The sequence below is a fragment of the Peromyscus eremicus genome, chromosome 10, assembly GCF_949786415.1.
Source record: "Peromyscus eremicus chromosome 10, PerEre_H2_v1, whole genome shotgun sequence".
Lineage (NCBI taxonomy): Eukaryota > Metazoa > Chordata > Mammalia > Rodentia > Cricetidae > Peromyscus > Peromyscus eremicus.
In genome coordinates this window covers 88,457,237-88,473,048 of record NC_081426.1, presented here as the reverse complement: position 1 = coordinate 88,473,048, position 15,812 = coordinate 88,457,237, and the positions used below count along the sequence as shown (strand labels likewise).

The window sequence follows — 15,812 nt, the reverse complement described above, 5'->3', positions numbered from 1 at the left end:
TTTTATATTAACCTGTCACGTTCGCTGCTTTTCCCTTCGCTGTGATCAAAAACCCGAAGAAGCAGATTAAGGCATAAAGGGCTTGTTTGACTTCAGTTCACAAATCCAGTCTGTCATGGCAGGGAAGGCCGGTGGCAGGGGCTGGGGACAGCATTGCGTCCACAGTCAGAAGCCTGGGGGAGGTGAATGCTCATGTATGCCCCCTTTCTTTCACTTCGTCTAGGACTCCATCCTATGACGTCATGCTGCCCACTTACAGGTAGGTCTTCTCATCCCAGTTAACCTAATCTAGAAAATCCCTCACAGACACGCCCAGGGTGGTCATAAATCCCATCAACTTGACAATCACCTTATTCCAAGGAAAACGTTTACTTGCGTGGTACGCCAGGATCTAAGCGCATAGTTATCTTTCCCATTTGAAAATTTGTTTTTTTCGCAGCACATGTGTTGAATGATTGCTGTATTCATCATTGATTCCTTTAAAACAGTTATTCTCGATGACAGGTGATTTTTGCCTCCCCTGCCCCAGGGACATTTGGCAGTATCAATAAGCATTTCTGTTGTTACAGCTGGGTGGGAATACGATGAGCGGAGTCCAACCAGGTAGAGGTGGGGATTCAGCTAACAACCTTACAGTGCACGGGGCAGTCCTCCCGAACCCAGGAGTTAGCCAGCACAAGATGTCAGTGGCAGCTGTACTGAGAACCCTTCTTTTAAACTTTATTGTAGGCTTGTGGGTCTTCTTCATTTTAGAGAATTTTAAGTATATAAAAACCCCATTGCTCATCACTCTAGCACTTGCTACGACGAGTGGCCCATTTGAGACACAACCCCGGTCCACATCAGTACCTGCGTTTCCTTCGGTTGAACCGAAAACCCTTGCAGATATCGGCCTTTTCACCTGTGGGACAGGTCTCCCGACTTGAGGTGGTGTGGCCTCTGCTTATTCTGGCCTGCACCCTCCCTCTGAGATGTACCTGTGGCCTCTCCACCACACACCTAAATTGCTTCAGTGCCGCGTGGCTTCAGACCATTCCCAGCAAACTCTCTCAATTGGTCGGGCGGAAAGTACAGCGCTTTCCTGGGGATGCTGTAATGACATAAAGCATTTTACTTCTGCAGCGGAACAGGGGAGTTTGTCTTAGGGCTATGGTTTCTGCTCTGTTGATTTGTTGGTTTCTGTGCAGGACAGCACTATTTTTATTGCTGAAGTTTATGATACACTTTATATTTAACACGCGTGAGGGCAGCTCTCTTTACGGGCCTTTTGTGAAACCTGAGTGAGGAAGGTTGTGGTAGCTTACTTCCCAGGTGTGCTAACATCGCACAGTAGGTGTGTTATGTGTCAAGACATGGCCCTCCTTTTTTTCAGGGTTTGAACTTTTTATTTGTTTGGTTTTCTTCTAGTTTTGTTTGGACAAAGAAAGCACTGCTGTGTAGCCCAGGCTGACTTTTTTTTTCTTTGCCTCAGCCACCCCACTGCAGTGATTATAGGGGTGTGCTGAAACACCGGGCCTAAGGCACACTTCTTGAAAACATTCCTTCCCTCCCTTCTCATTACATTAAGTTGGGGTGAGGCCCAGGAATCTGCATTCTGAGAAGCGTGGGCTATGACTTTGGAGCAGCGTTCCCCGGGCCCCACTCAGGGAGATGCACTGTGAAGCACTGTGTCTGACCTGAGCAGCCTTTTACTGCCTCTTACTTGATTATCTTTCAGCGAAGTTTGTCCTCCAAATCATACATCCTGTACACAGTAAATGGGTTCTTCTTTCCTATTACATCTTGTACTTGTTGTTGTGGATGTACAGGAAAAATACTGATTTTTTTAAATGTTTGTATCCAACCAATTTGCCCGGCTCTCTTGTCAAATAGTTAAACCTTCTGCAGAAGTGAGAGGAAGGTGTAGTGGATGGAACTCCTTCCCCTGCCAACAAGTCATTTTTTCCTTCTTTACAATGTTGCTCCTATCATTTCCATGGTATGTAAATTAAAAGTGGCACTGCTGGGTGATTTTTATGTTGACTTTCATCTATTCTCAGTCTATGTTTAGGGAGAGGGAACAGGTCTCACTGTAGAGGCCTCAATGGCCTGGAGCTCACTATGTAGAACAATACAGACCAGACTGGCCTTGAACTCACAGAGGTCTGCCTGCTTCTGCCTCCAGAGTGCTGGAAGTAGAGGTGTGTGTCACCATACTAGATATCCCAAGTCATCTTACGGCGGCCTTTGTCACGGGGATATGGGGGTGGGGCAGGGCACAGGGTCCCCTCCGCAAGTCTCGTGAATAAAACTAGTTGCAAATGGACTCAGAATGGAAGTCCAAGTAACTTATTGGAGTCAAAGAGGAAGAAGCAGGGCAGGCAAGCTGAAGGAGAGGAGGGAAGAGACAGAGGGAGGAAGTTATGAGGGAGAACAAGTGAAAGACAGGCCTTGGAGGACCGGTGGGCATGCTGGGAAAAGAAAGGAACCCTTGTCCAGGGCCTTTGTTCCTTGTAGTTCGTATTCAGTGGGTACAGGATTGCTCTCCCCTGGGGTGACATGGGTCTGGGGCATGAAAACAGCTTAGGGAATGCTTATCTTAGTGTCACCTGAGTCAGCTGTCAGTGGCTCTGGTTGGCTTGGAGCTCAAGCTGTGTCTAGGAAGGAACAGCCGCCAACTGCCCAGACTGTCGTCAGCTCCCCTTTGAGCCCCGTGGCCACTGTCAAGCCCCTGTATCCGTCCATCTTCTGCTTCGCCATCAGCTTCAGGCTGCCTGTGCATCTTTATCGTCTACAGAGAGGCCAGCACTAGCCATGGAGGCCAACATTTGAAAATGTGTTACAGGCAGCTTGGATATTTTCTTGTATAGTGTTAGAGATCTGCCTCCTTGAATTTAATTCCTTATCTACCAGGATATTTCTGACCACAGATATTTCATTTGTCTCCAAGAAAACTAACATTAATATTCATATCTGAAGTAATGCTTCAGAAGGAGATAGCTTTAAAGAGGGCCTTCCTTCCCCCACCCCCTCCCCATCTACCCTCCCCTCTTTCTAAAGCAACAACAACAACAACAACAACAAAGATTGATTTTACTTTTATCTGTGTGTCTGTGTGAGGGTATGTGCATGTGAGTGCAGATACCTACAGATGCCAGAAGAGGGCGCCAGATTCCCTGGAGCTGGAGTTATATGTGCAGTTGTGGGAGCTGGGTACCAAGCTCCAGTCCTCTCAAAGGGCAGCAAACTCTCTTCAATGCTGACCCATCTCTCCTGCCCTCCCCTCTTTTAACCAGAGTTTTTGGGGAAAAGCCCTTGCTCCAGCTGACCCCACTGGCTAGACTTTGCCACCCATTCCCATGTATCAACTAAAGAGAAGAATAGTGCTGAAAAGCAGAGAGAGAGGATTCAGTAAATAAGCACTGGGAAGAGGAACAGATGAAGGGGCCCAGTGACCCCCTCCAGGTTCATTTTCAATGTATTGATGATAGTGTTAGGCTTAACTAGAGAAAAGATTGGGATGGGGACAAGATACATGTGTAATTAAGCACCTGTTGTTGCCACAGCTTCGGTCCTGGGAGACGGTCTGAGAAATTGTTCATCTGTAACTGCTTTCCTCACCTGAGGGGACTAGTCTGGTTCCTACAAGATGCTCTCTCCTGTTCCAGGGTGCAGTCTTGCTCTCATGGGTAACTGCTCTCCTGGTGTGTGTGTGTGTATGTGTGTGTGTGTGGTGTGGTGTGTGTGGTGTGTGTGTGTGTGTGTGGTTATGTGTGGTGTGGTGTGTGTGTGTGTGTGTGTGGTGTGGTGTGTGGTGTGGTGTGTGTGTGTGGTGTGTGTGTGGTGTGTGTGTGGTGTGTGGTGTGGAGTGTGTGTGTATGTGTGTGTGGTGTGTGGTGTGTGTGTGTGGTATGTGGTGTGGAGTGTGTGTGTGTATGTGTGGTGTGTGGTGTGGAGTGTGTGTGTGTATGTGTATGTGTGTGGTGTGTGTGTGTGTGTGTGTTATGTGGTGTGGAGTGTGTGTGTGGGGGGGTGTGTGGTGTGGTGTGGTGTGTGTGTGTGGTGTGTGGTATGGAGTGTGTGTGTGTGTATGTGTGTGTGTGGTGTGTGTGTGGTGTGTGTGTGTGTGTGGTGTGGAGTGTGTGTATGTGTGTGTGTGTGTGTGATGTGGTGTGGTGTGTGTGTGTGTGGTGTGTGGTGTGGAGTGTGTGTGTGTGTGTGTGTGTGAGGTGTGTGTGTGGTGTGTGATGTGGTGTGTGTGTGGTGTGTGTGTGTGGTGTGTGTGGTGTGTTGTGTGTGTGTGGTGTGTGTGTGTATGTGTGTGTGAGGTGTGGTGTGGAGTGTGTGTGTGTGTGTGAGGTGTGTGTGTGGTGTGTGATGTGGTGTGTGTGTGGTGTGGAGTGTGTGTGTGTGAGTTGTGTGTGTGGTGTGTGATGTGGTGTGTGTGTGTGAGGTGTGTGTGTGGTGTGTGGTGTGGTGTGTGGTGTGTGGTGTGGAGTGTGTGTGTGAGTTGTGTGTGTGGTGTGTGATGTGGTGTGTGTGTGTGTGTGTGGTGTGATGTGTGGTGTGTTGTGTGTTGTGTGTGTGTGTGTGGTGTGTGATGTGGTGTGTGTGTGTGCGGTGTGTGATGTGGTATGTATGTGGTGTGGTGTGGTGTGTGTGTGTGTGTGTGTGTGTATGTGCACACACATGTGTGGCGGGGCGCTGGAGGGGGCGTCCTCTGAGGTTCTGCTCTTCCTGGAATATAGAGTGACAGCCGGTTTAGGACAGTGACTTCTCTCCTGTCTTGCCCTTTGCAGGGAAAGTAAGTTGGGCAGATAGAAGTGGGCAGGGTTCTGGTCCAAAGCAAAGGAGCCCTTCTTCATACTTGTAAATCAGTTTTTAGTGAGTGTAGGGAATAGTGGTTTTCTTCATTACGCATTCTCACATGTATATCGTTGTGTTTTGGTCACACCCACCCCATCACCCTTCCTCACCCCCCACTCCTGCCTGCCGACCCTCTGCCTCCTTAACAAGCGTTCCCCCTGCCTTTGTGTCAGTCAGGAGTTGATGCTCTACAGCTAATGCAGTTTCTAGGTGCCTGCTTCCATAACATGAAAGTTTCATGACGGGCAGAGGACATGGATCAGTATGTACAGGGCATGCATTGCACGTATGAAGCCCTGGGTCCAGCCTCCAGCACTGCGTAAGCCGGGATGGTGGGAGCACAGTTGTAAGGCCAGCACTTTTGAGGTGTAGGCATAAGAAGAGTCAGGACTTCAAGGTCATCCTTGAATACAAGACAAGTTTGAGGCCAGCCTGAGATATATGAGGCTTTATAGAGAGGGAGAGGAGGAAGAGGAGGAGGAGGAGGAGGAGGAGAAAGAGAAAAGGGAAGAGAAGAGGAGAGGTTGAAAGCCGGAGTAATTTAAGGACATCCACAACCATGACAGGCCCAAGGTCTTGGAAAAATATCTCACAGATAGCAACTGTCCTTTCAAGATCCACAGCTCGGGATGTAGCTCAGTGATATAGTCCTTGCTAAATATTGGTTAGGCCCAGGATTTAGTCTCCAGTTCCTCAAAATAATAGATATATGATAGACAGACAGACAGATAGATAGATAGATAGATAGATAGATAGATACATACATACATACATACATACATACATACATACATACATATATACGTGATAGAATAGATAGGTGATAGATAGATAGATGATAGATGGATGGATAGATAGATGAATGGATGGAGATAGACAGACACATACATACATAAGTGATAGAATAGATACATAGATAAATAGATTGATAGCTGATAGATTGATGGATGGATGAATAGATAGATAGATAGATAGATAGATAGATAGATAGATAGATAGATAGATAGATGTTTGATAATTGATAAGAAGTATTGACAGTGTACCAGGAAATGCAGAGCCATTGACTAATGTGGATTTTATTTTTAGGCTGGTATTCTGGCTTTGGCTGCTCCTCTTCAAGATCACGATTGCCTGGTAATGCCCACAGCAATTCACATTTTGGTTCAAGAGCAGCCTAAAGGATTCAGTTGATAAAACAGTTCAGACAGAAAGGGCTTGTCTATTGCTTTAACAAATACCCTTGGTTTTGACTCAGGAAGCGCAGTTCTCAATGTAGCTGCTCAGATTCTGGGATAGTTAGACATAAGGGCTCAGAGAGCTGTAGACAGAAACGGATGCTCCTGTAGTGACTATTGAGACAATGATTGCTGATACAATGACAGCCCACAGACTTGGGAATGTGGGAGGATAAACACATTGAGGTTTCAGCTTCTCACCTATTTAGTACATGGGTTGCCATGTACATTTTCATGTGGTGTTGGGGGACCAAGTGTCACACTTTTGAGATAGGCATCCAGAAAACTGACTTATGTTCCTTCTATTCCTTCTTTTCCCCCTTTAATGGAGTTTGGAAAGTGGCCATGAGAGGGGAATGGAAAACTGCCATCAGTTTAAAATCATGAGCATTACTTTCATCTTTATTTGGAAATAAAATTGGTCTATAGTTTTTAGATTTTAGAAATAAACTTACTGATTTTGGGCATCAGAAATAGTCCATCTTCAAAAACATTTGGATACCTTACCCTATTTTTCCATATTCTGGCATTTTTTTTCACATTAAAATGAGCCCTTCCATAAATGGCTGTAACCATTAAAGAATAATTTTCAGAAAAAGATAACTTTGTTATTCTCTTGCGAATATAAAAAATGGGTACCAGTTATAGATTCTGAACTTGCTTACCATTGCAGGAGCCAGGAGGGTGTTGGAGCCAGGCAGGCGAGTACTGGGAAGAGTACACTGTAGAGCAGCAGTTCTCAACCTGTGGGTCGAGACCCTCACAACAGTCACATGTCAGATATGTACCTTAAGATTTAAAACCACAGCGAAAGTACAGTTACGAATTTATGAAACCCTAAGGGGTTTCTATTGCTATAAAAAGACACTATGGCCACAGCAACTCTATAGAGGAAAACATTTACTTAGCATGGCTCCCTTACAGTTTCAGAGGTTTAGTCCATTATCATGGTGCAGAGCAAGGTGGCGTGCAGGTAGACATGGTGCTGGAGAAGGAACTGTCACATGTTGATTGATATGCAGGCAACAGGAAGGAGACCAACACCCTGGGAGTGTCTTGAGCATATAGGAGACATCAAAGCCTGCCTCCACAGTGACACACTTCCTCCAATAAGACCACACCTACTCCAACAAGGCCACACCTCCTAATAGTGACACTCCCTTTGGGGGCCATTTTTTTTTCAAACCACCACATTCCACTCCCTGGTCTCCAAAGGCTTGTAGCCATATCATAATGCAAAAATGCATTAAGTCTATAACAGTCTCAAACTTATTTAAAAGTCTAAATTTCAAAGCCTCTTCTGAGATTCATGCAATCTCTTAACTGTAATCCCTTGTAAAATTAAAATAAAAAAGCAGATCACATACTTCTAACATAGAATGGCATAGGATATACGTTACCATTCCAAAACATAGGGAAGGGAGCATAGTGAGGAAATCCTGGATCAAAGCAAGAACGAAAACCAGCTGGGTAAACTCCAAATTCTGCATCTCAATGTCTGATGTCAAGGGGTTCTTCAGATCTCCAACTTTGTTCAGCTTTGTTGACTGCAACATGCTTCTTTCTCTTGGGCTGGTTCCACTCCCTGTTTGCAGCTCTCCTCCACAGGACCCAACACTTCTGACATCTATAACATCTTGTGGTCTCCAAGACAATCCAGGCTTCACCTTCACAGCTTCATGCAATGGCCTCCCTAGGCCTCCCCATTCAAGGACAGCTTTGACACATGCCTGGCCTCAGTGGCCTTCTCTAGTCATAGAGGCAAATTCCATAGCCCCTTTTCTTCTATTCTTAACTCCAGAATCACATGGCTGAAGCTGCCAAGTTCTGCAGCTTACTGGGGCTGGACCACGGCCCCCTTGATTACATCTTTATCAGCTTTCTGTTTCTTACGGTTCCCTTCACTGCCTAAGCTTAGCTGTTCTGGAACTTGCTCTGTACAGCAGGCTGGCCTCAAACTCAAAGATCTGCCAGCCTCTGCCTTCTGAGTACTGAGATTAAAGACATGTGCCACCACATCCAGCTCTAAGCTTTTCTTTAATTCCTTTTCTCAAGTTGGATCCCACTTAGTTGAGTGGGATCTTGCCCTGAGGTCACCACTCCCTGTATTCCATTTCTAAATCTGTTTATCTCCTTAAACAAAGAACTTTGCTCCATCCCACTTCCTGGTGCTCTTTTTCTCCTCCTATCTTTCCTTGCTCAGCTTTCTCCTTTTCATTATATATCTTCATTAGAGTTAACACTAGTAACCACACGATAGCGTCAATACGAGGCTATTTTGAGATTGCCTTTGCCAAGGGATTTAATAAAAAACTCTTCACTTTAGCCACAGGCAAATTTTTCAGACAAAGGCAAAAAGCAGCCACATTCTTCACTAAAATATCGCAAGAAGGCTCTCTAGACAACATACTAAAATTCTTCTCCTCTGAAACCTCTTAAGCCAGCCCCTCACAGTTCAAATCACTCTTAGCACCACTGACTTCCATGCTCCTACTAGTATGACCCACTAAGCAGCACTTAAAGCATTCTACTGCTTTCCTAACCCAAAGTACCAAAGTCCAAATTTCTCCAAACAAAAGCATGGTCAGGCCTTTCACAGCAATACCTTACCTCTGGTACCAACTCCTGTCTTAGGGTTTCTATTGCTGTAAAGAGACACCATGACCATGGCAAGTCTTATAAAGGAAAAACATTTAATTGTGGCAGCTCACTTACAGTTCAGAGGCTTAGTCCATTATTGTCATGGCAGGAAGCAAGGCAGCATGCAGGCAGACATGGTGCTAGAGAAGAAGCTGAGAGTTCTTACATCTTAACTCACAGGCAACAGGAAGTGGTCTGTCTCACTGGGCATGGCTTGAGCATATATGAGACCTCAAAGCCCGCCTCCACGGTGACACACTTCCTCCAACAAGACCACACCCACTCCCACAAGGCCACACCTCCTAATAATGTGGCTTCCTTTGGGTGCCATTTGCTTTCAAACCACCACATGAAGTAACAATGCAGTAAGTTTATGGTTGGGGGTCGCCACAACATAAGAAATCATATTAAAGGGTCACAGCGTTAGGAAGGTTGAAAACCACTGCTGTAGAGCAGCAAGACTGAATTACAGGTAAACAGTGCTGAGTGAAAGTGAAAATGAAGGCAGACACGGTTCCTCTGTGGGAGAGAGAGAAGCAGGAATCTGTCAAACTTGTACCTCACCGAACAGAATCTGCATGTCTAGAGACAAGAATTGTTTTGTATCATTCTCAGTTACCTACAACTTAGTTTTATGTAATATGTGTAGTTACTGATGTAGGTTTATGCACACGTGTATACACTAATGCTCTGATGTGTAAATACGTTACAGACACTGCTAGTACTAATTTGTATGCCTTTATCTTCAAGGTATCTGATGTGTCTATCTTCTGTACTAGAAGTGGTGATTTAAGAAGCAGTTCTCAGATTTCCTTATGTCACTTTGCTCCTAGTAAATGGCTGACATGGTCCAGCACTTAGAAGGCAAGGCAGATGAATCTTTTGACCCCAGGAGTTCAAGGCCAGACTAAGGAAGATGGGACAAACCCTGCCTCTCCATTTTTTGTTCATCTTAAAAATGCGCTCTTTGTTGCTTTTGCTTTATTGTTGGCACCTTCATCATTTCCTCGTCTGTCTTCTAGATGAATAATGAGACCCCTAAGTTCTTTTCTTCCTTCCTTCCTTTATTGTAATGAAAACACTGTGGCCACTAATTTATCCTACAAGTAGCCTGGGCTGCATCATCCAACCTACTCGGCAAATATAGAATGATTTGCAAGTCTGCATGTGTTCTCACCAGCAGGGTCATCTTTATTGGATGTTTGCTCATTGCTAAGCATGTTACTTAATTCTCCTGCTCTCTCTCCCTTTTCCATTCTCCACGGGCTGCTTCAGAGTGGACAGACCACCTGACTAGGCTCAGATGCTCAGTTCTGCTGTGGGTCTCTCAGGAAAAGCATCGTAAGAGCTCTTTGAGATCCTGACCCTTCTATGGACTTTCTCCATGTGTTTTCAGTCTGTTCCTCCCATTCTTTCCTCAGCCCAATTGCTTCCTGATGTGAGGGGTTTTCCTGCCTCCATCCTTTCTTCTCTCTTCTTCCATAGTTTACCTGGGTGAATCCGCCCTTTGATGATGCTGATTGCCAAGCCTGTGTATTTAACCGGCTCTTCTGAGTTGTACGTGTGGTGTGTGCCTTTCTCTTGGAGGAGGCATCAAAATGCAGGTCCTCCAGACTGGTAGGCTTGGTCATTTCCCGGGGAATCTACATTTTCATTGGCTTCTCTTTGTTCTGATGCTTCTGACCTGCCTGGAATGTGTCAGCCATGGCATTGTGCCGTTGTATAAAGGCTGCTGGTCACTGGTGGAGAGGAAATGTCATGCCACTTAAAACACTCCAGCCTGCGATGATGATGGCAACCTCGTCCAGCACCTCACTGTCTTCTCTCTCCTTCCCTCCCTTCCCCTCCCTGTTTCTCCCACCTACCCTTATCTCAATCCCTGGTTTAGAAGAGGTGATTCTGCCTTAGCTTTGCAGGGAAATGGAGACAAGGCAGGAGATGAGGTTTTTTTTACTCTCATGACATGTGATCCTCCCTCCTGTGGCTAATTAACTTTCTCCTGTGCTCTCCCACGTCCTGAGCTGTTGTCTAGTCCCTCAGGCTCCCAATTTTCAGCTTCCCATCACTTTGCCAGTAGCTAGTATGATCAAATCTGTTATGTTTTGAAGAACAAACTCTCTGAGTATTTATTTAGACCTCCCTTCATTTATAACTAACTTTTGACTTTTTTATTAATAATGTTTTTGTTGGGTTTTGTGGGGATATTCTGATTTTTTTAGATGAGTCTCATATTGCCCAGGCTAGCCTTGAACTTGACATGTATGTAGCCAAGGTTAACCATGAATTCCTGATCCTCATCCTTCTCCCTCTCAATCTCAGGTATGCTCCACCACACCTGGCTAGTATCGTTTGCTTTAGACATTTAAAATTTGTAGTGTGTGTGTGTGTGTGTGTGTGTGTGTGTGTGTGTACATGTGTGTGTGTGCATGCGCAGCACATGTACGTTCCAAGGGTTGAACTTAGATCATCAGACTTGACGTCAAGTACCCTACCGTTGAACCATCTTTCCAGCTCCAAGATGATTCATACAAGTATATAATGTGCCTTGCGTGTATTTCCCCAATATCTCCGTCTGCTCTCCCATACCCTCCATCCTCCCCACTCCTTAGTCCCATGGAGATATTCAGAAGGCAGGAAACATGTTCCTAGATTTCAGGCCTAGAGTTCAGGCAAGTGCAAAGTCTGACAGGGTTGATTTGAGCATCTAAACTTAGTGGTGGCAGAGAGGGAGCAGGAGGCAGAGGGCAAAGGAAGTAGGTGGAACTAGTGAGGTAGAAGAACAAGAGGAAAATCTGTGAATAGGGACTATGTTGTAAATGAATTATGCCTTGCTGCATTTGTCCCTGCTCTTTGGAATGCTTACCACCCCATTCCAACCCTTCTTTAGTATGGCTATGGCTCTCTAAATGTGGACACCTGCCATTAACAGCAGCATTACCTGGGAACTTGAAATACAAACTCTTAGACCTGTCACATCTACTGTACTAGATTCTCAGGGCCAGGGCCAAGTAGGTGATTGTGATACCTGCTGAAGTTTGCAAACCCCTACACTCAAGAAATCTACACATTCTCCATGGTGCAGCATCAATGGTACCCATCTGTTCTCCATGGTGCAGCATCAGTGATACCCATCTGTTCTCTATGGTGCAGTGTAGCTAGAGTTTTCCTGCCTGGCCCACAGTCAGGGCAAATCTCTCTCACCTGCCAGTCCCACAGCCTCAGACCCGACCAAGTAAACACAGAGACTTATATTGCTTACAAACTGTATGGCCATGGCAGGCTTCTTGCTAACTGTTCTTACAGCTTAAATTAATCCATTTCCATTAATCTATACCTTGCCACATGGCTCGTGGCTTACCGGCATCTTCACATGCTGTTTCTCATCGTGGCGGCTGGCAGTGTCTCTCTGACTCAGCCTTCCACTTCCCAGCTTTATTCTCCTCCTTGTCCCGCCTACACTTCCTGCCTAGCCAATGGCCAATCAGTGTTTTATTTATTGACTAATTAGCAACACATTTGCCATACAGAACATCCCACAGCAGTGCAGCATCAGTGGTACTCATCTGTTCCCCATGGTGCAGCATCAGTGGTACCCATCTGTTCTCCATGGTGCAGCATCAGTATCCTATCTACAGAGCTCTTATTGACCCTTTCAGACAAAATTAATGACTTCCTCCTCCATGTCCCCAAAGCATTTCATTCATGCCAATTATACAGCACTTATTCTATTACAGCTAGCTCTGTAAGAGTCTTTCTGCCCCTTAGATTATGTGATCTAAGTTTGTTATCGATCTTCATATTTCCAGCACTAGGCATGTGCCTGGCACCAAACAGACAAATATCACATTATCACAAATTACCTTTCTGTTTTCTGCACCCAGGATCTCTTTTCGTTTCCTCCATACTCTTCCTTCTTTTCCTGAAGCTGCCTTCTGAGTATGAATAATCAGAACAAGACCTTGCTGTGCAAAGGGCAAATTTTCGTAAGATTCAAGCTTTTAGCCCTCTTGTCTCTCTGTTATCAGTCAGGGTTCAAAGAAAGAAGCAGACCACGTGAGTCTCTGTGCTCATATGTGATAGGTTCCAGGTATCATACAGGGTCTCTGCACTCACATGTGATAGGTTCCAGGCATCATACAGGGTCTCTGCATTCACATGTGATAGGGTATGAGGACCCCGCTAGAGAGAACAGGGTGCCATTCATTACCAAGATAAGCATGTTCTGGCGTAACTGTTAGAGAAGCTACAGAGGATCCAGAGAAAGGGGACCCGTTGCAGATCCAACAGATGTCCTGTGTCAAAGGAGAGATGCCAGCAGACACACAATGAAGTGTTAGCTACAAAACACATGCCCAGCATTCCAAGCACAGAAGCCAAATGGTTTACATATAGGAATCATTTCACAGTAATTTTTAATATTCTTCCAGCAGCTGCTGCTTCACCTTGTCCTCCAAATCTTCTGTGTGGCTGTTTCTTGTCCTCCACTTTTACCAGAAGCACACAGAAGGGAATTCTGAGAAAGCTAGTTCAGATGAGCCAAGCCAGACTGACTGAAGCCTCTGTGACAGCCGTGTGTCTGATTCTGAAATAGCAGAGTACTAGAGGCTTAGTCACTGAAGCAAAAGATCAGAGATACGGGTGATTTTCTCTTTTTGAAAAGCAATACAAACAAAACAAGATGCAGTATGGGCTAGGTAATGAGAGAAACCCTTCACAGCTTCACTAGCAGTGAGGCTGGTTCCGGGACAATGAGTGAGAGTTACATGGGAAAGACTTCCCTGGGAGCCAAAACCTGCTTCTGCACAGAAGACTTTAGTAACCAATGAAAGACGACATTGTGCTCAGTATATTGTCTTACCAGTAGGATGGATTTTGGAAAGATTATCAGTAAGGGATGGAAGCAAAGCATCTCAATTTAATCAATTAGAGCATCATCTAAGCATCAGAGTTAACTAAGAGGTTCTGGCAAGTGTTGCGTGTAATAAAGGGTAATAAAGTTTAGTAGAATGTCCTGGTGAGAGTCCAAGAGCTTGGACAGACTCCACCACTTTTAAGCTGCATAGCCCTGAGCAGAGTCCTAAAGCTTAGTAGGCCATCGTGGTCTCCTGTAAATTGACAGTAAAGCTGGTCAGCGCATCATAGTTAAAATGTAATGAATGAAGAACAGAATCCATGAGAAGTAATTGCCAAAACCACTGCCAGTTGTTCGTTACCACCATTGCTGCGCCTATTACTTTTATTGCTATTATTTCCCCAGGAAATGCTTTCCAGGAAGGTTGATTGCAAGGACCACATAGTACTTTTGGCCACGCTACAGCAGGCCAGTTTGGTAGGTAGTGTCTGCTTTCTCAGAACCTGCCTCTACTTACCTTTTGTGGTTTCTCTGAACGCAAATACAATTTCCAGAGCCCAACCCCAAAAAATGTCCCTGAGTTTTCCTGCAAAAAGTCTTTCATTTGCATTTTTGTTCCATGCCAGCTCTACCAGACCCTTAGACGAACGTGTATATCAGTGGTTAGAGCCACTGCCACCCTGTCTGCTTGGGAGGTGGGTGACTGTGTTTGTGTACATGTGCCTGTCACCTGTGGGAAAGAGTGATCACTTGGCCACCTTATCACTGAGTTGATAGCCATGGAAAAACAGACTCATGATCTTCCACATCTATAGTTACCATTTTAAGACCATAATTAGGAGCCATTAGACATAGTGCTGCCTGAGAGAAAGGACTGGATATCTCCTCGTGTTTGCTAAACAATGAAAAACAAAGAATGGAATGTTGTCCTTTAATTAAGGAGGTATTCTAAATCACTTTCTTCATCTTGATTACCATCAGCGTTTCATAAATCTTTATCTCCTGTAAATCTTTATTCTCATCCTCCCCTCTCTCCATCTTTAATTAGATTTTTCTGGTGTGCGGCCACTTGAACAGTGAAAATGACTGAACTAGACTTGGGAAACAATACAGTCCCTCTGGCTTTATTACTCCATTTCTGTATTGATCAGCTCCCCAGCTGTACTCATTTACATACATCTTTTGAAACAGTCTACAGATCCTATCAATGCTGTAGTTTCCCCCTCTTTACCCAGCCCAAACTAACTTTAGTCCGAACACATGAATTCCCTCATAATTGATGGAAGGATTTCCAGTCATTGGAAGGTGTGCCTGAGCCCAGCTACATCCTGAGGTTAAAATGCCTCAAGCGTTCTTTGTACTTTCTCTTCTCACCTCCAAACTAGTTCTTGAGTCCAGCCATCTTCAGTGTCTGAGCTGCTGGTGCTTTGGTTGGGGGTACCAGCTCTCTCCCCAGAAGTGCTGCGTCGCATCCCACACTTGCAGCCCCACAGCTGCGCTGCGACCCACCTTACTGGGAAAACCTGCCTCATTTCCATCCTGTTTCCATATCTTTGTTCACACTGTGCCTCAAACCAGCTCCTTCTGCTTCGCCTGGCAGGGGAATTCCTTGCTGGCCATCTTAAATGTCACTGTGCCTGTCCACCTCAGCTTCTTGGCGGGGTTCAGCTTGCCTTGCTGTGGACTCTGGAGCTGTCTCATTTAGGGCAGCTCTTTCTTTTTCATTGACATGGAGCTGTGTCTGTCTCTTCTAGAGGCCTTGAGGACTCAAGGCTTGCCTTCTTGGTGACCACCTTCCCTAATACCCTCCACAATTCCTTATCCAGAGAAGGCCCTGGAATACTTGTCCAGTGAATGAAAGTACAATCTCCTTTTAGGATGAGTGGCTCTCTCTACATAATACATAGAGAGCTCTCTATGTAATATATATACTAATCTACATATAATATGCATATTTACATATAGTGTCTCTATATAATAAGGAAAGACAAATAAAGGCAATTACTTAATTTTTTCTGAATTAACTGGAGATGAATGTAATTTGTTATAATTTGAAAGACATAGGGTAGTCATTCATAGCTAAAAGATGAAATGAAGGGTTCCCTAAACACATCACTTTAGAAACAGATATCTACTTGAATGTTGAATGCAATGGATGTCTGTGGGAAAAGAAAAAGCCAGAATTTTTACAAACACACACACACACACACACACACACATACACACAAACACCCACCCCA

The 15,812-nt window shown here is 45.0% G+C and overlaps 1 protein-coding gene across 1 annotated transcript in view; it reads left to right on the top strand.

The window, feature by feature from the left end:
- The first annotated feature begins 209 nt into the window (after positions 1–209).
- Tmem150c (transmembrane protein 150C) overlaps positions 210–15,812 on the top strand; it is a 63,504-nt gene continuing 47,901 nt past the window's right edge. Inside the window, exon 1 of the mRNA XM_059274733.1 lies at positions 210–259. Within this exon, the coding sequence (XP_059130716.1) occupies positions 243–259 (17 nt within the window). The 5' untranslated portion in view covers positions 210–242. The remainder of the gene's footprint in view (positions 260–15,812) is intronic.